General features: G+C 44.9%; 2 protein-coding genes across 3 annotated transcripts in view; both read right to left on the reverse strand.

The window, feature by feature from the left end:
* Nucleotides 1–2884, reverse strand: part of NT5DC3 (5'-nucleotidase domain containing 3) — a 41579-nt gene extending 38695 nt beyond the window's left edge. Inside the window, exon 1 of one of the 2 annotated variants that reach the window (XM_024579522.3) lies at nucleotides 2576–2884. In XM_024579522.3, coding sequence (XP_024435290.2) covers nucleotides 2576–2783 — 208 coding nt within the window. In that variant the 5' untranslated portion in view covers nucleotides 2784–2884. The remainder of the gene's footprint in view (nucleotides 1–2575) is intronic. The other variant, XM_045187021.2, reaches the window with a different exon arrangement.
* Nucleotides 2885–4543: 1659 nt separating this feature from the next.
* Nucleotides 4544–27687, reverse strand: part of LOC112321996 (putative tetratricopeptide repeat protein 41) — a 69063-nt gene continuing 45919 nt past the window's right edge. The window contains exons 10-17 of the mRNA XM_045187121.2: nucleotides 21473–21612; nucleotides 17520–17691; nucleotides 15292–15439; nucleotides 14578–14730; nucleotides 10781–10914; nucleotides 5819–5902; nucleotides 5314–5443; nucleotides 4544–5222 (exon numbers count right to left, since the gene is read on the reverse strand). Coding sequence (XP_045043056.2) covers nucleotides 4544–5222; nucleotides 5314–5443; nucleotides 5819–5902; nucleotides 10781–10914; nucleotides 14578–14730; nucleotides 15292–15439; nucleotides 17520–17691; nucleotides 21473–21612 — 1640 coding nt within the window. The remainder of the gene's footprint in view (nucleotides 5223–5313; nucleotides 5444–5818; nucleotides 5903–10780; nucleotides 10915–14577; nucleotides 14731–15291; nucleotides 15440–17519; nucleotides 17692–21472; nucleotides 21613–27687) is intronic.

Genomic DNA, 27687 nt, shown 5'->3' on the forward strand with positions numbered 1-27687 from the left:
TTACAGCAAGAGATCAGGTGGCCAGAAGGAAACAATCAGGAAGTGAGAAAAGAAAATTCTTGTCTTCTTGTAAACTGAAACAAACAAACATACAAACTACTACATGCTTCTGTATTTCTTCTGACCTCTCATCCCTACAGACCCCATCCTCCACAAGCATTTCCTGCATCCCTGAGCAGTTATTCGCTCTGGGGTCAGAGCCCCTGGGGCCCGTTGTTTATCTCCTCAAGCTGGAATGTCACTTACACCAGTCTCCCCCTCCGGGGCAGCACAGGTCCCTCGCTCGCACAGGCAGGGGCTCAGAAACTGTGGGCCCCTCCCTCCATCCACCGCTGAATCCACAGCCTTCAGACCCACTGGTAGGTGATTAATAAACGCTTGGTGGATGACAGCAAGCGGGGCACACACGCTCGGACTGATTTCAGCCAAAGGGGGCAGGGGTGGTCCAGACCCACACAAGGCAAAGAAGGAAATGTCAAATTAAAGTCTCTGTGTTCTCAGGGGTGATGTGATGGAGGGACTGACCCAGTGCTCGGGTGTGAAGATGGGATGGGGCACACAAGCATCTGATTCACAGACCCGCAAAAAGGTTTACACCTTATTTAGTGGCCTCATTCTACAAAGGAAGAAACCAAAGCTGAAGAGATCAGATGGCTTGCTCAAGGCCACACAGTTAGTTATGGCGCTGGCCCAGGTGAAGGAGACCTAAACTCCAGAGCTAAGTAACCCACCTCCCCCGCCCCTTATTAAGTGTGTCTAAGACTGAAAGAGTTATTTAGTAATTGGTAACAGTAGCTAGTATCTACTGAGCATCTGGTGGGTGCCAAGCCCACACTAAAAATCCTCAGATTATCCCCAGGTTCCAGTGACAAACACTGAGGTCAGAGAGGAGAACAACTTGCCACCAAGATCACATAGTTAATCAATCTCCAAATCTCCCTCAAACTGCCATACTCCAAAATCCCCCTGGGATTATCACACACCAAAGTTTACTGGTATACACCCAAGTACAAGTAAAACCAGAGGACTCTGAACAAGAGCTGTGAAATGTATCAATATCCATAGACTAGTCACAATACTGTACTACTTACTGTTTTGCAAAGTGTTACTACTGGGAGAAACTGGAGTAAAGGGTATCATATCTCCCTGTATTCATTCTTACCACTGCATATTACAAATACACAATTATCTCAATTAAGAGTTTCAATTTTTAAAAAGTCTTGCCTGCCCAAAAGCTGGGCTATGTGATCTATATTTCTTTCACCAAAAATCTGTAATTTCCAATGTCTCCAAAGCCAGTCCTTTTTCTACCATACCACACAACAAACTTCAAAATCCAATGCAAAATTAACTCTGAGCAAAGGGAAACCAAGAAAATAGCCCGGTTACATAGCATTCTGCCTTGCTGGCCAATCTGAGTTCCCTTAGAAAAGTATCCTAATTGATTTTTTTTTCATTAAATTGACTTCTAGGCAAAAAAAAAAAAAAAAAAAAAAAAAAGGGGGGAAATGTGATTCTACAAAATGTTCTCTCCCACCAAATAATCTCTCCTTATCTCTATGTGCCATCTCTCCCCACCATCCTCAAAAAATCTGTTTAAATTTTCAGTTCTCAATCTTCCTTGAAAGAAGCAGCACCAAGCCACTGGCCCATATGCCAGATCCCAAACGGTCAGCTACTACTGGAAGGCAGAGCAAAGCAGTAAATAAGACAGTGGGTTAAAGGCTGAGACAGATCGACAAGGGGTGACCGTGGCCAGGATCCTTAAACTTGAGTCGTGCCCTGGCCGGATCGCACAGTTGGCGCCAAGGTTGCGGTTCGATCCCCGGTCAGGTCCCTCTAGGTATAGGAAAAATTCAGGGACACAATCCTTGTGCCTGGCACTAATATTTACTCCGTCCTCTTTCTTTCCCCATCCCCCTTAGTAACAACGGAACCAAGCTAATTTTAAGTTCACCAGGCCACAAAGTAGTCCCCCCCCCTGGAACCCCCTCCTTGCTGCGGCTAGTAGATAGCCCAGAACACTGCCAACCTGCATTCGCTCCTACTCCAAACACAGCAAATCCCACCTACCCCCTAAAACAAAGAAGGAAAATAGGTTAGCCTCCGGGCACTGCCACCTGCCCAGCAGCCCCGCTGCAAAGTGATCCGCGGCTTGTCGGATTCGGGCTGTTCCTATTCTTAGTGCTCCTTAATAACAGTAGCTAACGGTGCGTGAGGGTGACCGTCTCCCGAGTGCTGTCGGTGACCCTCCGGGAGAGCCCAAAGCGCTTCTGATGCAGATTTCTAGCTGAAAAACCCAAGAATTTATAGAACAGCTTTCCCGGCAGTAGAAAGACAAGAGTTGTAAAGTTTCTGGAGGCTCATTTTTCCGCGTTTCCCCAAATCGCAATGCAGACGCGATGTCGCCCGCGGTTGCGGGCGACCGGCGCGACCGAGGGTCACGACTGGGATCCTGCGCGGGTCTGGTGCACGCTTTCCGGAAAGGTGCACCGCACGCGAGGGGACCTGGAGCCCCAGCCCAGCCGCGAGGGTCCCCCCCAGGTACAGCGGGCCTGGGGCCCGGCGCACTCACCGTCCGTGCTCCTCTTCGCCTCCCGGTAACGCTCCCACAGGTAGCGCTTCATGTCCGGAGCGGTTCCAGGTGCTGTGCACAAGGGCCGTGCGGAGCCCACACGCAGCGGTCCCTGGGCTGCAGTCCCGCATCCGCTTCTCAGGGCCGCCGCCGCCACGGCCCTGGCCCAGGCCCCACGGGCCACCACAGCCACCGCCGCGGTGGCCATGCTTGCCTCCGCCCGCCCGGCTCCGCCTGGCACCGCGGGGCCGGAGCTCCGCCCGCACCCAGTCCTGCGGGCAGGCAGCTCCCTGCGTCTGAGCACGTGGCGGCGCTGCCCACCCCCTCAGTCGCGGCGGGGCGGAGCTTATACGGGGGGGCGGGACGTGGGCGGGGTGGGGCGGGGCCTGGTGCTCGAGCTGGGGCGGGAGTGGGGGCCTGAGTAGGGGAGGGGCCGGGGTTGCAGTGGCCCCGCGCAGAGTTGGCTGCGGTCACTTCTTGGCCCTGCGGCGCACTGGAGTGGCCGTGCGGTTGGGCGGACGCCGGGTCAGGCTGAGGCCACATGGAAAGGGTTGACTCGTTGCTGGCCTTGGGCCACTAAACGTGACCCCTGCGCCGCCCGCAGAGCTCCGCGGCATTTCCCCCCCCCCCCCCCCCGCACCCTGTGCCTTGTCCCCTCACTCTGGAGGTGACCTCTCTCTACGTGCATGGCCTCTGAATTCTGGATCTCCCCTGGATCGCGAGGGTGGGTCTGGGACGTCCCCAAATCCCCAGCTTGGATCATTTCAGCGCTGCCGGTGAGGGGGCAGCTGGGTTGATGTGCTTGAAAGGCACCCCCACTGCATAACCTAGAAGTGCAGTGCCCCTCAGGAGATATCTGCCTCGCTAGGGAGGCCGTCAGGACCCAGCGCCTACCCACATTCACCGGCATGGTGCTCCTGTCTTTTCTCAGCCCTGCTAGGCTGCCCCTGTTCTGTGCATTGTGGTTCCACCAAAGTCAAACAAACATTAACCCCCACCGTGCAACATTTCTGCGTGTCTCGCGGCTCCTGCGGGAAAGACTGATAAGGCCCACCCAGGACCTGACTGAGAACCACTGAACTGCGAGGACTCTGGAAGCTATTAGTTACTGCTGGGCAGGACTGGGAGACCATACTGTCATCCGTGACATAAGTGTGGAACGACTGAAGACAACACAAAGCTTTAGGGTAGGCTTTAGCTGTGGCCGGGATGGGTCAGGAGATGCTTCATGAAAAAGGTGGCCTCTGGGTTAAACCATGACAGATAATAACCACTACTTACTTACTGAAGGGTATGCTGGGTGCACTCTCTCATGCAGTAATTCAGTAATCCTGAAAAGTAGGTGCATAATTTCTCCCATGTCATCAATAATGAAACAGGCCAAGAGAAGTGAAATAACTTTCCTAAGATTACACAGCTGAGCCGATTCTTCCATTTGGCTTCCTAATGTACGCGGTAGGGTTTAGTTGGGTGTTAAGGAAGAAGGTAGCCAATAAGTAATCCTTAACAGTTAATGGGTAGTATCAGACAAATCACTGATTAAATAGAGGCAATTAAAATGTTTAAAACATATATGATTTCAAGTCCATGGACTCTGGTATTTTAAACTTTATGATCTTAGTTTATTCTAATTTATATCTTTTCTTATTCATGTTTCATTAAAAGGTTTAGGTGATAGCAATTGTTTACATGAAAAATTAGTTCATAAATTCAAAATAGATAAACTATAACAATGTAAAACTAACACAAATTATAACTTTATAGCATTGCTTCACTGTACTTTTAGATATGGAACCCTGTGAGATCAACATTCACATACCTACCATAGAAATGTGGATCACTTAAAAATTGTTCTTCTTAGCAAAAATCGGTTACAGTATTTTTAAGCAGCTAAAAATATACATATCATATCAGAAAGTTCTAAATAAAGGCAAGTAGAAAAAATTTACAGACACGGAAGAGCCCTGATCATTTTAATTCTTTATTATTATCCTTTGAGGTCCTCAACAAATATCTTTCAAACTGAGATCTCCGCAAAAAACACTTCTGAGGAATGGAGCTGTAATCTGGCCTATGAAAAAGCCACTTTTCTGAGATGAGCTCGGTTACGGGTGCAGAGGGCTTGTTTGTGCTAAGAGGCCACAGCAGGCGCTGCTGGTACCTGTTGGTGATTTGCCCAGTTCCACTCTCCACGTGAGCTGACAAAACCCTTTGTCGTGAGAGCTTTACTACATCATCCACTGTGCCCACAGATAAAATCTTAGAAAAATAATCTTTACTTTTCTCTGATGCTTCTTTTTCTGGGCCATTCCGTATTTCAACAGTATTTTGTGTCTTCCGTTGGGTCTTTTCCTCAGCAGAAATTGAAATAATGGATCTCAAGACCTTTTTCCCTTTCCTGGAAGCAATTTTTGATTTATCTGAAATTGTATCAGGTGCCAAGTCTGTTCTTTTAGTCCTCTGTAACTTATGTGCATTTGTGCACATTGCAGAACTCACTGTATTAGAACTCTGGGCGCTGTGGTAGTTTAACTTCAGCAAGTGCTTCCACAATGAGGAGCCATTCCCAGAACCCTCAGCATACTGCCGGCTCATGCCCTGAGGCCAAAATCTCCTGCCCCGGATCCACTCAATTTCCCTTACAAGGCTGCAAAAGATCGGAAATTGTCAAGCGGTTATGCATAAGACACGAATAACCAGAAGGACATTTCTTTTTGAGACACAGGATGGCAACTCACTGCAGGATTCCATGGACTGATGAATGAGAAGACCCCAGGGAAGTCGCCCTTAAATCCAGTGATCTGTACAAATAGCCCAGTGCCTCCATCATGACGTGATGACAGGAGTCACTTATCAATAACTGACCTGCTGGATATTTGAAAATAAGAATATTAGTATTTTTAAAAATTACTCCTGACTTCCCACATTTAAAAGAGAAGGATAAAAAACATTCACCAACAGCGGCATTGGAATATCACTTTTTGTAGTATTCCTGCAAACACATTTAACTTGAGTCTACTTACAAGGAAACAGACAGGTACAAATTGTAGGACGTTGGAGCAGGCAGGGTAGGACAGAACCTGACCTAGACTCTTCACAAATGTCAGTATCGTGAAGACAAAACAAGCCCACTTAAATGCTCTAAAGGACACAGCCAAATGCAACTGAGGACCTTATGTAGGGAAACAGCTAGGACACTTGGGGACATTTGAATACGGACTGCACAGTAGATAATGGTCTTACCTAATGGCTGAGTTACTGGGGCTTGATCATTGGTTGTCGTTATGTAGGAGAATGCACTTGTTCTCAGAAGACACATGTTGAAGTCTCTAGAGATAAAAGTGTCATATCTGCAACTTTCAAAAGGTTTAGATAAAACTATGGTTGTGTGTGTCTGCGTGTATATGAAAGACAGACAATGCAAATGTGGCAAAAACGTTAACAATTGGTGTGAATGTAGGTGAAGGTTATAGAGGTGTTCATTATACATTGCCAGAGGCCATGGTCGATATTTTGATATAATTCTCTATAATGTGTTAAAAGAAAAAAAATGTACATTTCAAAATCTAATTTGCAAGTGGTGCTCTTTTATTCAATTTACCCATTTACAAGACTGCTTTTAAGGGGCAGAATTTATACCATTGATTACAAACATAATGTAAGGCTGATGGGGCACCGATCTGGATATGTAATAGACACTGCTGGATATTAACAGATGACCCTGCCAGCATCCCTGTATTTATACAATAAGAGCAACTTTATGTGAGTAATTACCATCCATCAGACCTGTACAATCTTGTAAGGTATGAACTATCACCAGCTGCCTTTTTCTTTTTTCATTTACTCTTTTTAATAGGACACACATCCACATGGTTCAGGAACGTATAAAGATACAAAGTGACAAGTGTCTCTCCCCCATCTCAGTCCCCATCTGTGCAATCTTCTCCTAGAATGTGTGTCCTTCCAGAGAATCTGTGTGTGTGTCCAATGTCTTTTAAAGATGGGAAAACAAAGGAGTTAAGTAACTTGCTCCAGTTGATGGGAAAACAATCCAGGGTCTGCTTCACTCCCAAGCTCCTGCCCTTGACTTCTACAGTAGGCTGCCTCTTCCCCATGATTGTCCTGAGTATCAGCGGTGGCTCCTGCTTGCAAAGATGTTCTCTCTCTGCAAGCTCTGCTTCTTGAGTCATAGCCCAGGCTAAATATTGCCTGCAGCTTCTGCTGGAGATCTAATAGAGTTCCAGCTGTTGTCCCTACTTAGTGATCTATAGCCATTTTTCTTCGTTTTGAATTATTATCACGACTCCCTGTGATGTTCTCAGCTGCCCCAGTCTAGCTCAGCAGAATGCTGACTTACCCTACTCAGGATGGCCACGTTGCATTGGCCTCAATTGCCTTAACAGGTAACAGTGAAGAAGAACAGAACCAGAAAGTCTTGTCTGGTGGCTAAGCAAGAACTCATTCCCAGAAACCCTCGAGACAGCAGTAACCAGATTCCACAGACTGTTCGTGGGAGATTGAGGTTGTCACACAGACCAGCCACTGGGCACACCCTATTTCAGCCTGGTGCTCCCTCAGCTCTCCCTCAGTCACACACCTTAGGTCCTCAGGATCTTTACACTCATGACCCATTCTGGATCAGTACCTAGAGATTTGACTTCAGAAGGTTCTAGAACACAGTCTGATTATTCTTTCTGGCATAAGCATAGTAGCTGCCACCCTCATGTGGGACACCCTTGTCTCAGGCCCAACTCCAGTCTACTCTGTCCTCCCTTGGGGTCAGTACCAGCTGGGCAGCACTATCCAGCCTGGTTAGCCCTCCCAGCCCAGGGAAAAGGAAAGACTAGGATGGGTTCATTTAACTTGGAAAGAGGTCACTGACCCTCCTCCCACTTCAAATCTTCATTGAGGATGTGTACACTGTTGGTTGTTTGGTAGACATCATCCCACTAAATCTTCAGAGTAACCCACAGGCAGACATTATTCCCTTTTGCTGGTCAGAAAATTGAGACTCAGAAGGGTTAAGTTCACAAGTCCAGAAAACAGCAGAACTGGGATTCCAATCTAGGTCCCTAGGATCCAAGGACCATAATTTCTAGAAGTCACATGGGTTCCTTACATTTGCCAAAAAAAATACAACTAGGAAGGAACCATCAGTTTCCATTTTGTTACTTTTCCACAGATCCACGCCCACCTTATTTTCAACCAAGTATGAACTGAGGGTGGGAATACAGGGGAATGTCTTGCTAACTTCCTTGAAAATTTATTCTCAGATTTCAAATGGTGACTTTTCCTAGTTTCCCCCTCTTTTTCAGAACTAAACAAATAAAGTGGTATCTTTATTATTTCCTCTGGAAAAAGACAGCACCCTGATTCACCCTCCCTTGCCTTTATTCATGCTGGTTCTTCTTGCCTGAAATACTCCACCTCACCTCCTTTACCAGGCAAACACCTGTCAGGACTCACGGCCAAGTCACTTTGGGAAGTCTTCCTGTTGCCTCTTCTGTGTGCTTCCCCATAGCCGCTAGCACTGTAGGTCACAGCACGTATCTCATCGGACCTCAGTTATCTCTTACGTGCTTATCTTCCCAACAAAACCACAAACACCAAGAGCCCACAAACAAGGAAAGAGCATGGGATGTAAGTCAGAGGACTAAGTCTACTACTTGCTACCTTCAAGGTTTCAAAAATCCACTTGGTCTTTCTGAGCCTCAATGATTCTAATGTCTCAGTCAAAGGATTCTCTGCTCATCTGCACTTGGGTGGGTCGTATGACATATCTGCTATTTCTTTGGCTTTAAAATTAGCTGAAGAATCATCTAGAGTCCCTTCCAGGTTTAAAACTTCCCCAGTTTATGAGAGCTATTTGACTTATTCCTGCAACCAGGAGCATTTAGAAGTTTATAACCCACTGAAAATGATTAAACCCACACAAGTGGAAAGGAAGCTCTGTTAACATAAGCTGGATACTGGATTAACGGGGGCCCTCTGTTTGCTCTGCATGTTACCTGATGCCCAAGGTACGCCACATGCCTGCAGCTGGTAGGCTCATCTCTACTCTGCTGGCGTACCTCTGTTCCAGACTGCTGGGTTCTAGCGTGACCTGAGTCAATCGGGTTTGTCAGTCTAGTTCTGGTGATTGAATTAAGCATAGTACAAACTGATAACTTACGAGCATGAAATGAAAGAGAGCTGTTCTCTATGAAAAACAGACTGAATGCTTTGAAATTCTTTCAAATTATGGAAGGACAAGGTAACCATAAAAAATTGTCCACTTAAATGGGGAGAAAAAGGTAGCAATCTAGAAGGATCTTGCACACGCTGCATCACAATCGTCTAGGTTCTTACTCCACAGAAGCCAAAACTAGGAATTATAGGTGATGCATTGTGAGAAAAATGACATCTAATACTGATCAGAGGACCCATTAAAAAAAGACTTTGATCCTAAATTTAAGATTGAGGGGAAGAATTGCATTGACATGTTTAAGTTAAAATTACAATGCAAATGTTGTCTGTAGCACTCACCTGACTTTTTGGATGAAGGGACCTCCTGGTACAGAGAAGGTCTCTGGCTGAGTGGAGCCTTTTCAAATCGAATGCGGAGGAAAGGGCTGACTCACCCTAATGAAAGTCACCCGCTAGAGCTGTTGTTTAATTTCTTCCCTCGACAATGACTGAGAGGGTTGGCATTTCTTTTTTACAACCACCCCGGGGAGAGGGAAGTCACATAACGTTCATCTACCACACTTCATCCAAAATAAACGATTCCCTGCAGAACACTCGGCTTGACCTAATGGAATATGGAAACCCGCATTCTGCTTTTTCTCCCCCTGAAAGGGTTTCTCAATAGGCAGATTCAAACCAGTTATCAGAGAAGGATAATAGTAAGATGGCTTTGTGTCAGAGATAGCTTGGAACATAAATCACAAAAACCCTCTCTCATAGTCAAGTTAGTACTAAAATCTCTAGAATTAAGTTTTATTAAGTTCAGACTTGTGCTTGAAGCTGAATCTAAGTTGAGATGAGATGAGCTATAAAGGATCTATTAAACAGAAAGAGATTTCACCTTTGAATAAGTGCCTCACAAAACCGTGATCAGAAGTAAGATTCAGGATTGAATGCTCTCTCTCAAATCCATCATTTTAATATGTGCTTACTATAATCTCATGCATAAAAATATGAGGATAATTAAAATCTGAGTTATCATTGCTGGAAACCCACTGTTTTCATACCCCTTGGTGGATTACACCACATTCTACATGTTCATCAAATGCAATAATACAAGACTAAGGAAGGTGCCAAGACTTTTCAAGTGAGCAATTATCATCGTTAATCTATAATCCAAACTGAATTCTAAAAAAATCAATTAAAGATTGCTGTTCTCAATAGGTTAAAATACAATTTAGGCCATTTCTTTTGATGTTATTAGCCTGGAGCACAGCCAACGGTCTGTTGAATACCCAGGCCCACTGTGTAAATACCCAGAAAGAACCTGTTCACCCACTCCCTCCCCCTTCCTGCACTGCTGGAGCACCATTCCCGATGCTATTTGAGGATATAAAGAATAAATCACAAGGCCCTCCTCTTCAGTCTGTTTAAGGGGTCAAAATACTCACATTGCAAAGAAATAGAAAATGAGTGTCATAAAAGGGTCCTTCAATCTCCTTCATGACTCTGAAGTCACAATACTACATTAGTATATTTACTAAAAATCTCATGTGGTGACACAAGGTGTGCCTCTGTGGTCCGTGGATTACTTTCAGGTAAAGGCAACTGAGACCCTTCAGACTCAAGAAACTTCTACAGGGGACTCCCCCGTAATTACCTAGAAGAATGTAAATTGGGAGCCTATCAAAAATAACCTTTCTGACCTATCTGTAAGGCAGGCTTCTTGCCGTCCTTACCATCCTCCAGTGACCTGCTGGTGCCTTGATCTGGGACTTCCCAGCCTCTGAAACTGTGAGAGGTAAGTTCCTGTTGTTTAAGCCACCCAGTCTATGGTGTTCTGTTAGAGCAGCCCTACCAGACCGAGACACTTTCCTAATGAGGGACGGTAAACAGGTAGCAAGAAAAAGCTGAAAGTATGTGGAACAGTTGCTTGCTTCACAGATGACATCTTTTAAATAAACAAAGTATGCGGGTGAGATGCCGGAAGTCACCTTCGTCTGCAAAGTCACCTAACAGGCAGTAGATCAGAGCAATTACCTAATTTACAACAGGTATCGCTTAGGCTGATGCTCAGCTGCTTCCTGACGAGTAAAGAGTTGGCCAGAGTGATTGCATTTTCCTTTATTTTTACCACCTGTTTATAATATTCAATTGCTTTCTGCATTTGGCATCTAGAAAAGAGAAATTTAATTAAAATTTTGCATCAGAGAAGCATTGTAGTCATTCATTCATTCATTCATTCATTCAACAAACTTCACTGAGCGCTGGTGCTGGCGCCAGTGGCAAATATGCTTATGGCTACTCCTTGTCCTCACCAAATTTTCTGATGTAGGAGAGATTGGAGAGTGATGCAGAGGACTGACCATGCAAGAAGAGCATTAAGTGCAAACCTAAGAGTTTCATTAAGAGAATGATGTGATCTAATTTGCATTCTAGAAAAGTCATCTGGGTGGACGTATGGAGGATGAACTGAAGCAGGTGAGGCTATAGGCAGGGAGACCAGTCAGTCCAGAGGAAGATGATGAGGGTCTGAGCTAATGCAGTGGCCACAGAGGTGAAAGGAGATGGCTAAGGCCTGGCATCACATTGAATGTTGTGTGCTGGGGCTGGGGCATGGGGGCACCCACACGCACAGTAGGATGGTGTGCTCAGAGCTGGAGCTCTCTGTCAGGCGGGCCTGGGAGTGACGCGGTTGGCAGGCATAGACTTCCTGGTGCTAAAATCGCCTCTACCACTTAAAAGCTGGGCAAGCATCTGAATCTCTTAAGCCTCAGTTTTCTCATGTTCAAAATGAGCACCATCAAGTCGTTGTGATGCTTAAATGAGAAAATGTATGGGATGTGTTTAGCAGAGTGACTGATAATAAATATCCTTAGGACAGATCATTAAGAGGATGCCATGGTGTCTGCCTGGGTGAGTGAGGAGAAGCAGCAGCATTTTGTCAGGAGAGGGGTGGATGTGTTCACTCTGCACGATATTGACTCTCAAGCGCCCCAATGCTCTGGAATACCCAAATGGACATGTCCAGCAGGCAGGTGGATGCGCGTGTGGGCAGCTGATGACAGAGGTCTGAGAAGAGACATGAAATGCCATCACCTCAGAGAAGGTCGGCTCGAGCCCTGGCATGGGGGAGGTTGAGGCGTTAAGGTTAAAACAAGCACAGAGTCCACAAACGGAACCCAAGAGAACACCGCCATTGGACACGAGTTGGGGAGAGAAAGAGGAAACCCACGAAAGAAACAGAGAAGGCATAATCAGAGAAGATATCTCCGGGGGTGGGGTGTACCTCAGAAACTGGGAGGGAGCTATCAACACTCAGATACTTCAGCAGGAGAGCACCAACAAAATCGAAGTGCAAAGGGACACATTCAGGGTGGCCCTGACGACTTCTGCAGGAGTAGGCAAAATGGTGTCAGGGAGGGTAGACATCAAGTGGCAGTAAAAGAGAAGCAAGGGAGTGAAGGGACTTGTCTGTGAAGAGGACACTGAGGAGTGAGTGGGTACAGACTTAGAGTGGATGACAATCACTTCACCAACAGTTTGTTCGTTCTTCTCTGTCCTGTTCTCTTTTTTTACTTTTAATTTTTAAATGTGAACTCATTTATCCATCCCTACCCATCCCATTCTACAAGGCCCTCGGGATCCCTTGGATCATTTCTGTAGTGTGTGAAAGCCGTCTCGGGGGGGCCCTCCCACCAGGACACGTGTGACAGGTGAGTCCACTCACACAGCAAGATATCTCCCAATCTTGACCAGTGTGTAGGAAATACGGTCCCCTGAGAACGACCCTCAACAAGGAAAAAGGCTTCCCAGCTGTTTTAGAAGGTGGACCGTCAGCAATGAGGCCTGGGAGGGAGGCATCCAAGCCAGATCCTCCCGAACGGCAGGCAGCACTGGTAACTGCCTGAGACTCAGGCCCTGCTAGCTCTGCCTTTGAGCAGGAGCAGCGGGGAGATGACTCAGTCAGTAAGCTACGAGTTCAGATTCTTCAGTTCAGATTCTTCGTTTATGAGACAAGGGCTCTATTGTCAAGCTTTTCCTTTCTCTAAAGAAAGCCTTGTTCTGTGCTCACAGTGCTGCTCTTAAGAGAAACAAAAGGAGGCTTATGTGGTATCAAATGCCTAAAAAATTACCTGCTGGGGTGCAAAATAATACTGTGAGCCCAAGTTGTTGACTCTTTTGGTATGTGCCAGGCATTCTGCTAAGCTCCCTACATAAAGCTCTTCACAATCGGCCTGCGAGGAAGATACTGTGACCACTCACCTTTTACTAATGAGGAAACGGACAAGATACCAACATGTTGGGTACTGCCCAAGTTCTCACTGCTGCTAATTTGAACCCACGCACCTGGACCCCAGAGCTCACCATCTCACCACTACTCTATAGCACCAGTAATTTTACCCTTAGATACTCCTTTATCTGGACTCTTTTAAAGGTAAATACCCTGAGAAAGAGTATTAAATGTTAGAGATTACCAACAGCATATTCTTCCTGGGAGCAAAAGCTGGAAGAGGTCAGTTTTCTGGTGAAAGGGAGAGGAAAACTATCTCAAGAAAAGTGGAAAGCTCAAGAGAAAATCAAGCTAGAGAACAGGGAAGGGCGGGAGAGTAGCTACTACACAAACGTTCACAACTTCACAATTCAACTTTGCCCATCCCCGGACATTCGGTCGGCTGACTTGGCTACGAAAGGGCATAAGCCAGGCCACAGGAAGGGCGTGGTGTGTGTGTCTCTCTCGGGACTCACAGGGGATCTTCTCCCACACCAACCTGTCAAGAGAAGTGGTCAGACCCGGCAGATGCTGACACTGGTTAGATCCAGAGGGAAATTCCTACAAACCTCTTTTAAACACAGATGCTGACAAAGAGTTTCTCCCTGACCAAATTCGACTGAGGCTCTTCTGAGCTTTTTCTCAACTGGCCCTCAACTTCTGACTTCCGGGTTCATCTTTGCATTGTCCAGTTTGAGTGAGAAACCTGCTAAGTCAGTTCGGCCATCCTCGCTCTCCGATCCTCATCAGACACCTAGCCATGTCCGCATCCTCCCCCCCAGCCGATGTCTGGGCAGCCTGGCCTGCCTTCAGCAAGAATCTGTTCATCTCTCTAGCCAGGATCCCCATCCACCCCTGATGTTTCCACTTAGTAATTTTCTACCCACTCTCATCCCCACCCGACTTGTCCTTGTGTTCGGAGCTGAGTCCAGTTTCTCTCCCCCTCTGAAAAACCCCTTTTCTGTGGGCCCTACATGTTACTGTGGGTCCTACATGTACCTATTATGAAGAGTTTGACAAATGGCTGCCTTACCTTTCTAGAACAATTGTCACAGATAATTTTGTCTCTAGCAGCCTCACGTGGGGAGCTGAGGAAAGCCCCGCACGTCACAAGAGAGCGAGATGACTTCCCAGCCAGGAGAGGTAGCGGGAAAGCATGGCCTTTGATATTGCAGGCTCTGGCCTAGGTCTTGCAGAAGACAGACCAGCAGGCTGAGGATGCTGTAGACAAAGGGCTGAGGCCTACACAGAGGCCCAGAGTCAATAGGTCGTCCTGTGAATGGCGCTGGGAACCACTCGCTGTGACATCAGGCTCCTTTTACTTTTCCTGCTGCCGAAACCTCGGTGCAGCACGTGGGCTAAGAGCTCCGTGCAAACACATTATGGTCAGTGTCCTGACAGATCAGTGGGGACAGAACTCTCAGGCACGGTGAGTCCCTCTGAGGCTGGAGCCAAAGAAGCGAGGCACCCCGATGGGTGGCCCCAGGCCTCTCTGCCATTGGTGCGGGGGCGAGGGTTGGCAGGGAGGAGATACACTTACTTGAAAAATTTCATAAAAACATACCTTTCATTATTTCTTAGTGGAAAAAGTAGTAAATCTGCTAAAAATTCCATAATTTCTCCAACTAGCATGTTTTTCTCCCCAAACAAACTTCTCCTGATATTTAAGCCCTCTTGAAGTTTTGTTTTTGCAAGAGAACAGTTTCCAGCAGCAAACCTGCAAATAAAACACACGTGTGTCATTTATGGGCATGGTGAGCGTTGGCTGAGTTCACCATGCTTCCGAAACTAATTCTCACAAACATCCTGGGTTTTGTACAGGAGGACACAAAACAGCAGAGAGCTTCATAATGGTAGAGATTCAAGACCTTCAGAGTGATTTGTAAGAAAGTGTCTGTTCGTCTTTATAAGAAACCAGAATGCTATTCCCAACCTCAGCGCTGTCGGCATTCGGGGCTGGATAATTTGTTGAGGGGGGCTGTCCCGTGCATTGCAGAATGTTTAGCAGCATCCTCGGCCTCTACCCACTAGATGCCAACAGCAACCCCCAGTCACAACACAAAACTGTCTCCAGACACTGGCGAAGCTCCCATGGGGGGCAAGACTGCCCCTGGTTGAGAACCGCTGACGCAGAGGCTAGAAATACTTCAGTTCAGCATTTCTTAACCCAACCAGTGAGGTGGGAAATGCATTCACGAGTGTGGGTTAAGTAGATTAATTATAACAATGAAAGCTAGTAGAAAAAACAAAAATTTCTCAAGAAAAAATCCATGTTTACATCAGAACACCTTCGGTGTATTTCATGGCAGCCTGGTCCCGGGGGTGGCTGTCCAGCAGGCGGGAAGTGTCAGCCGCACACTCCACAAGGTGCTTTTCTTTCAGGTACTCCTCGGGCGCTGACTTGGCCAGGTCGTTCAGGACTCTGCCTGCAGGGAAGAAATTTTGGCAAAGGAGATGATACTTAATGTTTCCTTTTCCACAAAAGAGGTAAGAAGACAATAAGCAGAACATTTAATACCATTTCCTCATCACTGCCAATAGGTTTTTTTTTTTCTTAATAAATCAATGACTGACCTATACAGCATGGGCTTGGTTTTCATGTAACATATTTGTGTGTGCACAGCACTTATTGGACCAAAGAGCTAAAACAATAGACTGAAACCGAATTCTGAGTCTGTTTTGCAAATGAACAGGTCAGAAACGGAGGGACAGATTTAGTCACATGGTTGTCACTGTGCTAAGGAGTCCTGCAGAGGGCAGCAGATGAGATAAGAAACAATAAAATGGTACAGCCTCGGGACAGCAGGCGCTGACTCACTCAGCCCCACACACCGTCAGTAAATCCGGGCTCTGCCTGGACGCACACCACCTTGAGAAGCGCCCTCTGCAGAGGTCCAGCATTTTGACCCTCTACTGGGAGTTATGTATTCTGACAATAATACAGACTTCTGAAAAGTAAAAAGTGTTTTCTTCTTTTTTATCATTATTTTTAATCATGTTTTTAATTTATTTTTTTTCTTTTTTTAGTCCTCACCCAAGGATATATTTAAAGATAGGAAGGGAGAGAGAGAGAGAGAAACATCTTTTGGTTGCCTCCTATGTGTGCCCTGACTGGGAATCGAACCCGCAACCTTTTGGTGTATGGGACAACACTCCAACCATCTGAGCCACCTAGCCAGGACAGAAAGTGTTTTCTAAGCTATGCTTTGTTAGGAAGAGAAAAAACATACTAAGTTTCCCAGAAGGCTTTCTTGCGGCATAACTAGTAGTAAAGAAAAGCAGATTTAACTCTCTGTGGCATGAATCCAGTCTTAATTACAAAGGACTACCATTAAATTATCAAGAAGCCTCTTTCCCATCATCAATAGTACCTCGTTCATTGACCAGTGCCCACCGCGCCCCTCCCCTGCCATCCACCTGGGGCCTCCCACTTTGCACTCAGGCAGGGAGGGACACCCACATACCTGGTCTCCCTGTGTCCCCTCTTACCCACCATGGAATCCATTCTCCATACAGCAGCAAAAGTGATTGCAAAACACAAATCAGATGACACAATGCACCCTGACTCCCGGCGACAGCTTCCCCTCACGCTGAGAATAAACTCTAGGTGCTGAGACCGGCTGAAGGCAGCAGAGAGCGTGCTGTGCCAGTTCTGAAGCTAGGCCTAGCTTCTGCTCTCCCTCCCGGGATCCTGCCAGCCACCACGAGAACAGGCCGGGCTACCCTCCTGGAGAAGGAGGGACACGTGGCCCAGCCTCCCCCATCACCTCAGCCAGACAGCCACCAGACGTCTAAGTGGAGCCTGCTCAGAACAGCCAGCCCAGCGGCCCTGCCAGCTGACCGTAGGTGCTTGCCAGAGCCCACCCTGGGCTGCAGAAGCCCCCCATCCCCCCTATGAACAATAATAAGTGGCTGCTGTTTGAAGCTGCTGAATTGTGAGTGGTTTTGATATAGCCATTTAAATCGAACATTCTTATTCACTATCAGTGGTGCCACAGTGGCCTCCGGCATAAAATGCTGCGCATAAAATAATGGCTTAACTGCATGCAAGGCGCCACTCACGTGCTTTATAGTCTCCTGTGAACACGGTCAGACTCATCACGACATGCTGTGTAGGTGCTATGTTTATCCCTCCAGTACACCCGGGAAAACTGTGACCAAAGCTGTGACCCACAAAGGTTAAGTCATGAGTCTAAAGGCACAGAGCTAGGAAGCGGAGAGGTAGAGTTTGAACCTAGAAAGGTTGGCTCAGGGCAAGCTCTGAGTTTCCCGCTTACTGCCCAAAGCCTTCCTTCCTGAAGTTCTCATGACAGCCTCTGATGTTCTGAAAGGGTGGCCTGTCACGTGAGGAGTGCTTTACGGTCAATCCTCACACATCCACCTACTTGCCAAAATAATCAGATGAACAAAGCCACACTTCATTCCCCTTTCTTTGTGGGTGAACCTAGCCCTGGAGTCTGACTCTGAAACACAAGAGGTTACGCCTTCTGTCCATATCCAACCAACCTTTTTGCTTCACTAAGTCCTGGTTGTCTTTCAAGTCGCTGGGCGAAAATTCCATCAGTCTCAACCACGCTTTCTGGAAATACTGGAACCCTTCCTGAGTCATCCCTATTTCGAGATAGAGTTCTCCCACAGCAGTCTGTACTTGGAGAAGCATGTCTGTCATGCACTGACCCTGTAGAAAATGAGAAGGACACCATTCCTGAGGGGACGCAGCGTTAGACTGGCCGCCACACCCCCGCCCAAGAAAGGCTCCTTTCTTAATAAACTTGCAGAAGACTGTCTGCTTTATATCATTTTTCAGGGAAGTTACACATTTATGAAGTGTTAATGACAGGGAAGCGTTTATTGGGAGACACTGCAAACTAAAAATAAATTTTGGAAAATGTTTTCACTGGTTGTTAGTGGTAACAAAAGTTTTGAAGATAGGAATAACGTGACAACGTCTTGCAGATGTTCAAGGTCCCAGCAGTTTAAGTGTTTAAAATTTATCATCATCCTCTCCACATCCAGCTTCCCCTCTGGCTTTGCCCACTTCTGTTGGCCAGACTCAAATCCTCAGGGTTTGCTTGACTCATCCCATGGTTGTTGTCACAGGTGATGGGTCTGAACGGGGCAGAAACCCCTGTCACAGGGAGGCTGACATCTCCCAGCCCATCGACAGGCCACCATGGTCCCTCCAACCCCGAGCCTCACTGCCCACATGTCCGGGAATACTGATCGGCAAGTCAATGCAGTTGGATCTAGTCAGCTTCCTCTCTACGAAGACACGCCTTACATTCCCCTCTTACTCCAGACCTTCTACTTCCCGAGGGCAGGGAGCCCATAATCCAAGCACTGAGCCCCGGCCTGGCGGGCATTCAGTAACGGTTTGTTGATACAGTGATTGCAAAGCACAGACTCTGTTTGCTTCCCAGGCTGCGGTCTGAAGTGGCCGCCGCCCCCTTTGGAGCACTGACAAACTAAGCTCCTGCCATGCATGACCTCGATGGGGATTTACAGAAACTCTAGGAAACAGGGGTTATTAGTCCTCTGCTACAGTTTGGAGAAACTGAGGCTCAGTGAGGTTAAATAAATCACCCAAGTTCACATGGCAAACAAGTAAGAGAGCAGAGGTGTCCCACCCAGATCTGCCTAACGCCAAAGCTCTCTTCTGTGCATTTCCTTAACAAGGGAACCCCAGACACAAAGCCCTTTGGTTTTCCTGCTGCCTGGGGCACCTACTGTGAAATAGTAGGGGGGAGAGTAGTGAAACCTGCTTTGTAACAAACATACCATTTAAATCAGAGTTTCTCATCACTGACCTTTGGGACAGGAGACCTCTGGGCTGTGAGGCTGCCCCATACATTATAGGGTGTTTAGCAGCAACCTCCCTCTCTATCCACTAGATGCCAGTAGCAACCCCCACCAAGCTGTGACAACCAGAAAGGTCACCAGCCTTGCCAGATATTCCTGGGGAACAAAACTGCCTCCCAGTTGAAAACCACTGCATTAAACTTTTAAAATATCCTAGGCTGAAGAAAGTTTAAAAGTAGTATACAGAATGTATATATCACAAATAACAAGTCTGTACCCTCAAGCACATATTTCTTTTTTGTCGGACTTTATTTATTTATTTATTAGAGAAAGGGAAAGGGAGGGAGAAAGAGAGGGAGAGAAATATCAATGTGTGAGAGAAACGTCGACTGGTTGCCTCTTGCCTGCCCCAAACTGGGGACCTGGCCCGCAACCCAGGCAGGTTCCCTGATGGGGAATCGAACCAGTGACCTTGCAGTTCTCAGGCCAGTGCTCAATCCACTGAGCCACACCAGCCAGGACCTCAAGCACATATTTCAAAGAATCTGTGATTGCCCGAAATAGTTTTAGAACTTTTCTGGAAGTGCCTGCAGAGCCTAAAGAAAATTCTTACAGTAGCCTCCATGGTGGCTAGTGTCAAAGACCTGTTTCAAAACTATTTTGAGAATGGGATCGTGAGACTGACAGAGGGAGTGTTCCGGAGTGGGGAATCCTCTTTGCATGTCTGAGCGTCGGCACACCCCAGTGAAGCTAGCCTTGCCCCTTCACGGCCAACGTATTCCACATGCCGTGCTTCATCACTGACGTCAGTGTCGGCAGGGACTTCCAGCGAGACAGGGAGTTCCACGGGGGCCGACGCTGTGCCTGCCTGGCTCTTGGCTCTCTCCCCACCTCCCAGCACAGTGCTCAGGCTAGGCAAGCCCCTCCGTGAATGTCAGCTGAGTGAAGGACTGAGTGAAGACGCCACAGTCAGACGCTCACTGATTATCTAACAAAATGACTAGTGCTTTCCAGACACACTTGTCAGTGTTGAGAACCTGGGGCTACATGGGAAAAAATCACCTGGTCTGGGGGAAATGCTGCTATCGTAATAAGACACCAGAGAATCATTGGACTCTACTCTCTGAAAGATGAAAGAAGGGTCAAAATAGCTTAAGTCAAACTCTCTTATTACTGAAAGCCTAGGCCTCAATTACTTTATAACCCATACACAGTAATAACAAAATAGCTACTAGTTCTTAAGACCTCACTGTGTGCCACACGTTGTGCGAAGTGCTTCGTGCACTGTCTCAGTTAACCTGGTAACAGCCCCAGGAGACAGACAGCAGAATCCTCAACAATGAGAACTCCTTGAGTCAGAGGTGAGCATCCTTGCCAAGGTCCCACAGCAGTGAGCGCGGCAGAACCTTAAATCTGGGTCAGTCTGCAAACAGCCCCTGCTCTTTTCACAGCTCCATGCTTCCTTCTAAGGATGCAAAGTATTTGCATATCCAAATTCACTCATTGATACATTTATCACTTTTCTCAAGCACCCAAAGGTTGTAATATGCCATGGAGGATACCAAAGTTGGTAGATGAGAATGGTCTCTGCCATAACAGAACTTGCAAAGTTGACTGACTCTTATAAATCTTGTTAGATGGAATTCCTTCTGCAGAGCTGGGGGTCAGTGGGGTTGGAGGAAGTCTTTTATGAAAACCTGAAGATGTTTGCTTTAAAATAAAGACAGTTTTGTCTTGGATTATACTATCTCTGGTCCACAGATAGTACTGAAATCAGTAAAATTTATATTTTTCTTAAAGGGCAGTTAAATGTCATCCTAAGCATGGCTAATAGTTACATGAGTGAAACTTCCATTGTGTTCAACGAAGCTGAAAGTTCATATTTCTGAGAAAGTAAATCAATATAGACAAGATAATCAATCAACCTTCCCCAACACTTTATGAAAAGTGTGATCATGTCTGTAACCAATCTTTTGTTAATTCACTTCAGTCCACTACTCAGCTTCCCCTTTTGCTTTATGAACATTCCTTCCCCCTCCGCCCCATGATGCCTATTACTAGGTATTCATCCTATATTGACTCCCATCTATTTACTGCTGCTTGTCATTAATATACATTTTGGGGCATGGATTAAAATCATTGCTTCCTCATTAATGAACATAATTAATTGATTTCTCCATTTGTGGACTACATTGAAAAGGAACACAGGTAAATGATATCTAAAAATATCTAACAAAATAATAAAAGGAATAATGCTTGAAGGATTTAGTGAAATAAGCGAGTCATTGAAAGACAAATACCATATGATCTCACTTATAAGTGGAATCTAGTGAACGAAATAAACTAACAAGCAAAATAGAACTGGAGGCATGGAAACAAGGGCAGACTGATAGCTGTAAGAGGGGAGGAGGAGGTGGGGCCGGTTGAAAGAAGGGGACGAGATTAGTCAAAGAACATAGGTGCATGATCTATGGACATGGTCAACCATGTGGGGATTGCCTGTGGGAGAGGGGGGTGGGGCGGGTGGAGGGGGGCAAAAGGGGAAAACTCAGACAACTGTAATAGCATAAACAATAAAATATTTAAATTATTTTTAAATCTACCTAAGAGGTTCCCTTTCAAAAAAAAACAAAATAAAATAAAATTATTTTCCACATCACCTGCACTAACATGTTCTCAACACTCAAGAACAACTCTTCTGCTTCTTTGGTCTTGCCCATCAGCTTCAAAAATCTCGCAATGAAGAACATTAATCGGCACTTGTCTGTGGCAGTGGCCTCCAGAGACCTGCATTCCAGCCCTGGAATAAAAGGAAAAGCAAATAATCCTAAATCTCATTTGGAAAAGAACAAAGAATCCCCATCACTGAATCTTGATACAGGAGTTAAATATATTATCCATATTTTAGTGTTTCTCTCTCAAGGGATGAGCACTTTGCTTTTATTAAGGTTTACATATATTACCAATTATTTTAAACAACGACATGAAAAATAATTCTAATGGGTTCAAAGCACCTTGGTATGTAAATTTTGAAAATCAGAGGGTCGAAGAAGAGTATATCTATAGCTCAATCTGCAACTTGCTGTAATTTGTATTTGGGGGTGCTTTTCAAGCAAGAAGAAAAAAAGTATTTCAATATCTTATACAATTCTGCCCTCTGTTGCAACTATCCTGAATTATTCTTTAAATGTTCTTGAATTGTTCTTTAGCAGAAATAACAGAATGTTACAAGAACAAAATAAGGAATATACTTTGTGTGCATATGTGTGTGATTATATCTTACTATGCACAAATGAAAATATATAGAATTTTTGAACTTGAAGACCCAGTTAAATACATGCTACTTCAAAATCATCATTTCCAGAATTTCTCTTTCCAAATGTCCCAGTAGCTAAACTTCTACACTTGCCCATCTGTTACATTTCAAATTATTGCACCTACCACGTTTGATACCACTATGCTCCTTGTTCCACATTCGCTCCTCTGCACATGCCACAGGCCACCCAAACCAGAGTACCCTCCTGCTTTCTTCCTGCCAACTTTTCCATGGATCACCATCCATACACCGAGTAAATACTTACTGAGCATCTATGTGGGAGACGGCATTCTAGGTCCATCAGCCTAGCAGAGGAGGTGGTAGCCCTCAGCCTGCAGGGAGGCTGGGGTGCTTTGAACCACAGCTATGGAGCCTCAAGTTGGAGAGCAGAAACGAAACCAGAGTCAAGGGAGAGAGAGTGCTGAGGGCCCAAGACGTTTGTCCACAGTGGCCGTCCAAGCAAAGGAACCCGAGTTGGGTATGAGAACTGAGGGGTTAAGTCAAATGACAGGGAACCTAAGAACTCTAAGCAGCTGCTCAGAGCAGGCAGACAGTGATGGTCTAGACAAACAGCCAAGGAATGGGCTTCTGCCCACGGCTGGGCTTTTGAATGTTCTAGAAGGATTGTTGGGTCCAGATTTTTGTCAAGGGCTCAGGTGGGACTGGACAATGCCCACCACTATGTTTAATACTCAATTCAACATTCTATGTGCTCCAAGAAATTTTCATTCATGAATCCTGCTTCTCATGGACCACATCCTCACCTTCACTCAGCACCGGCATAGAGTTGCAACAGATAAGAAAGTAATCTTTCTTGTTATAAAACTAATATATGTACATTATAAAAAATTGAAAAATATAGAAAAGTACAAAGAAAAGTTGAAATCCCTCAAAATTTCAACATTCAAAGATAATCTCTATTAACCTACAGCTGTAGGTTTTCTGATCTTTTGTGTGTACCCACACCCATTTTTTTAAATTAAAGTTGGAATGTGGTGATCGCAGCGGGAAGAAGAGTATAAGGGGACTAAATGGTAATGGAAAAATACAAGAAAAAAATAACTAATCAAAAAAACATTTCAACCCTCAAGAATTAATTAATTCACTAATTAAAGTTGGGATCATCCTATACATAATGTTTCATGCCTGCTTTTTCACTTCCACATCCAACAACACTGATATGTCCGTACCGCGCTGGATGGTGAATGCCCACTGCACATAATATCCATGGCCCCTTCCCTTGTGTAGCTTCTAAGCTATCGGAAAACATATTGTAAATATTTTTCCACATTCTCAAAAGTTGTTTGAGAATACACATATTTAGGACTGGATTGCGTTCCACTTACGGACTACCACCGGTCAACTCTTCAGTAGTATAAAGAGCCATCCGGTGAGACTTACTGGCAGAAATCTTTTTAAACCTCCCTATTTTCTTACAGCAGCTGTTAGAAATTCAATAACCCACAGGATATTAATCTTTTTAAGACCTTCAATATATTTTGCCAAACTGTCCCCAGAATGACTGGGCCAATTTAAACTCTTCCCATAGCGTGGAAAACCACCTATTTCCTCACACCTTTACCAATATTATTGTTATTTTTAAAATTCATTATACAGAACATCATTGTCAGTGTGGTGCCTGAAAAATATCACCTTGTTTTAATTTGCACTTGACACAGAATATTGTATTTATTAATAATTTATGTTCTTCATCAACTCTAAATACCACCAAGTGCAAATTTATCCCTATTTCAGAAATGTTACATTTTGAGAAAGCCTGCATCTTAGAACCAGTGAAATCTGGTATTTATTCTTTAGTGAATTCACTCTTCCAACAACAATTTACTGAGCACCTTATATACCTGCTACGGGCCAGGCACTGTCCTGGGCACAGTAGATAAAGCATGAGCCCGAACAGACCTGGGCCCAGCCAGCTGGGTTGTCAGAAGGGTCGGGGAGACTGACCATCACATAATCATGCGGATGCATATACACACAAACTATGAAAAGAACCGTGAAAGAGATGGTGATATGAATTCAGGACGGTTTTCCATGGATTGGAAGTTGATCTGAGAGTTAAAAAAAGAATAAAGGTTTTGAGGCGAAATGAGGGAGGCGGTGTGGGAAATTCTGGACAGAGAAAAGAACATGTGCAAAGGCCATACATAGGGCAGGAAAAGAGCATGGCCCTTAGAGAACTGAAAGATGGAGACTGCAGAGCAGGGAGAGCACGGCATTTGGTTCAAGGTCAGGATGGAGACACAGGAAGGAGCAGTTCAGTACCTAGACCACGCCTGGTGCTACTCCAGGCACTGGAGATACAGTGGTGAACCTGAGAGGCAGGGTCCTACTCCCAAGGAGCTTACATTCCAGTGGCTGGGAGGGTAGAGGGCAGGGGAGAGAGAAGCAGAGGGAAAGAAAACAAGACAAAGTCAAGTAGCAGCAAAAGCTATGCAAAGAGTTTAAATACGCTAACATGATCTAGAATGACAAGGTATAATATTAGATTGAGAGGCCACTCTGAGAAAGCAACACATCAGCTGAGACCTAGATATGTAACCAGAAAGAAGTGGTGCAATAAATGAGTAGGAAGAGCCTTTCCTGGCAGAGGGAGCAGCTGGTGCCAAGGCCCAAAGCCAGAATATACTTGAAGGACAGAAAGAAGGCCAGGGTAGCTGGCATCTAGAGGCCAAGGGGAAGAATCCAACAAATGATGCTACCCAGAGGTGCAGGGGCCATGCAAGACATTGTAGGCTAAACTACAATTTAGGAATTTAGACTTTAGATTAGTGCCACAGCAAGCCATTGGAGTGGTCTTAATCTGGGAGGTGACAAATCTGGTTTACATTCTTAAGAGCTCATCCTAGCTACTTAGCAGACAGTAGACTTTATAGGAACAAAAATGAAAGTAGCAAGATGTTTGGAGACTGCTACAATAGGCCAGGAGAGAGGGGAGGGTGGCTTGGCTCACTGCTGAGCTCAGGATGTCCCCTCTCATCGCTCCTACGCATCATCATACCAGGAATCGCAGCTAGTGCAGTAAGACAGGAAAAGGAAGTAAAGATATATTGGGGAAGAAAAAATACAACAGTCTTGGTTCACAAAGGATATGATTGTCTATGTAAAAAATCCAAAAGAACAAAAAATAAATAAACAAAATACTCCTGGAACTAATAAGCAATTATAGCAAGGTTGAAGGATACAAGGTTAATATACAAGAGCCAATTGTTCTGTATACCAGCACTGAACAATTAGAATTAGAAATTTAAAACACAGTATCATTTATTGTAGCAGCCCCAAAATAAAGTACTTAGGTATAAATCTAATAAATATGTATATGGTCTATATGCAAACTCTATGAAACTCTGATGAAAAATATCAAAGAAGATTTTAAAAAATAGAGAAACATTCCATGTTGATGGATTGAAAGACAACATTGTTAAGATGCTTGACCTATACATTCACTGCAGTCTCAATAAAAATCTTCCGTAGATGTCCAGCTCATCTTTGACAAAGTAGCAAAAACAATTCAGTGGAGATGATAGTCTAATTAATAAATGGCCCTGCAACAATTACACATCCATGTGCAAAAGTAAATAATCTAGGCACAGACCTTATACCTTTCACAAAAACTACTCAAAATGGATCCTAGATCCAAATACAAAGTGAAATACTATAAAACTTTTAGAAGAAAAGCTATGTGATCTTGAATTTGGCAATGAGTTATTAAATACAACATTAAAAGCATAACCCATGGAAAAAATATTATGTTAAGACTTTATTAAAATTAAAAACTTTTGCTCTGTGAAAGGCATAGTTAAGAAAATTTAAAAAAACTACAGAATAGGAGAAAGTATTTATAAAATATGTATCTGATAAAGGACTTCTATACAAATATACAGAGAACTCTAAAACCTTAATAATAATAAAGATGCTGAGCAAAATAAGCCAGTCAGAGAAAGATAAATACCATATAATCTCACTCATATGTGGGATCTAATGAACAAAATAAACTGACAAACAAAATAAAACCAGAGGCATGGGTACATGGAACAGACTGACACCGCAGAGGGATGGGAGGCGGGGGAGACAGGAAGAGAATAGCCAAAGGACACATATACATATGTGAATAGCCCATGAACACAGACAACAATGTGGTGAAGGCCAGGGGCGGGGGCTGGAGGGGGGGAAAGTGGAACATAATGGGGGACATCTGTAATAGTGTCAACAATAAAAGTATATAAAAATAAAAATAAAGACCATCTACTTTATACATTAGAAAAATAATAAAGATGTTCAACGTTATTTGTCATTACAGAATTGCAAATTCAAACAACTATAACATGCCACTACACACCTGTTGGAATGGCGCAAATTTAAAAAACTGACACCAAATGCTGATGAGAATGCAGAACAACATTAACTCTTATCCATTGCTGGTAGGAATGAATAAGAGCCACGTTAATGGCAAATGGTAAAGCCACTTTAAAAGACAGTTTGGCAGTTTCTTATAAAGCTAAACATTGTTTTACTGTATGATCCCGCAATCATGCTCCTAGGTATTTACCAAACTGACTTAAAAACTTATGTACATATACAAATTTACATGCAAGTATTTACAGCAGTGTTATTCATAATCACCAAATGCTAGAAGCAACCAAAAAGTCCTTCAGTAAGTGAACAGATAAACAGACTGTGGTATATCATACAACAGATTATTATTCAGTGATGTGGAGAAATGAGGTATCAGGCCATGAAGACCCAGAAGAACCTTTAGTGCGTATTAGTGATCTGCACAACTGCAGACGGCAGTCCTGACAGCTCAGAGAAGGGCAGTGGCAGCGAAGGCGAACAAAGCTGAGAAACGTTTAGGAAGTAAACACTGCCGGGGTTCAGCGATTAAATGGATTCGGGGAACATGTCAAGGATTACTTTACGGTGGCAAACTGAGAGACGGTCTCTGGAAGAGACCCTGAGTTTGGAAAGACGTGTGTGAGTTCAGGCTGGCACGCGCTGGGTCTGAGGAGCTCTGGAGACTTGATCCAAGCGGAGAGTTAAATAGGCAGCTGGATACATGGTCTGGGGCTCAGCGGGTCAAGTGTGGTTAGAGAAATTGCTGTGAGAGTCACATGCACACAGACCAGTTCTGAAACCACGGACATAGATAACATGCTTACCATGAAGTTAAAGAGTGAGAGGAGAAGAGCCTTAAGGAACTCTGACACCTGGCCAGGCAGAAGAGAAAGAACTAACAAAAGAGACAGATACGGAGCAGCCAGAGAGATAGAATATAAACCCGGGAATGTGTGTGAGCAAATCCGAGAGACCAGGCTGCATGGAAGAGGCAGGCATAGTCAGTAAATGGCCATTGACACTGAGGAGTAAAGTTGGACAGGACCGTCCTTTGGGTGGCCTGTTCATGGTCTTGCCTGTTTTCATTGACCGGTTTGTCATTTTCTTAATGATTTTAAGAGCATTTTATATATTAGAAATATTAATCATTTATCAGTTATGCATATTACAAATATTACCCCAGTTACTCACTTGCTTTTTAATTGT

The sequence above is a fragment of the Desmodus rotundus genome, chromosome 3 (genome assembly GCF_022682495.2).
Source record: "Desmodus rotundus isolate HL8 chromosome 3, HLdesRot8A.1, whole genome shotgun sequence".
NCBI lineage: Eukaryota > Metazoa > Chordata > Mammalia > Chiroptera > Phyllostomidae > Desmodus > Desmodus rotundus.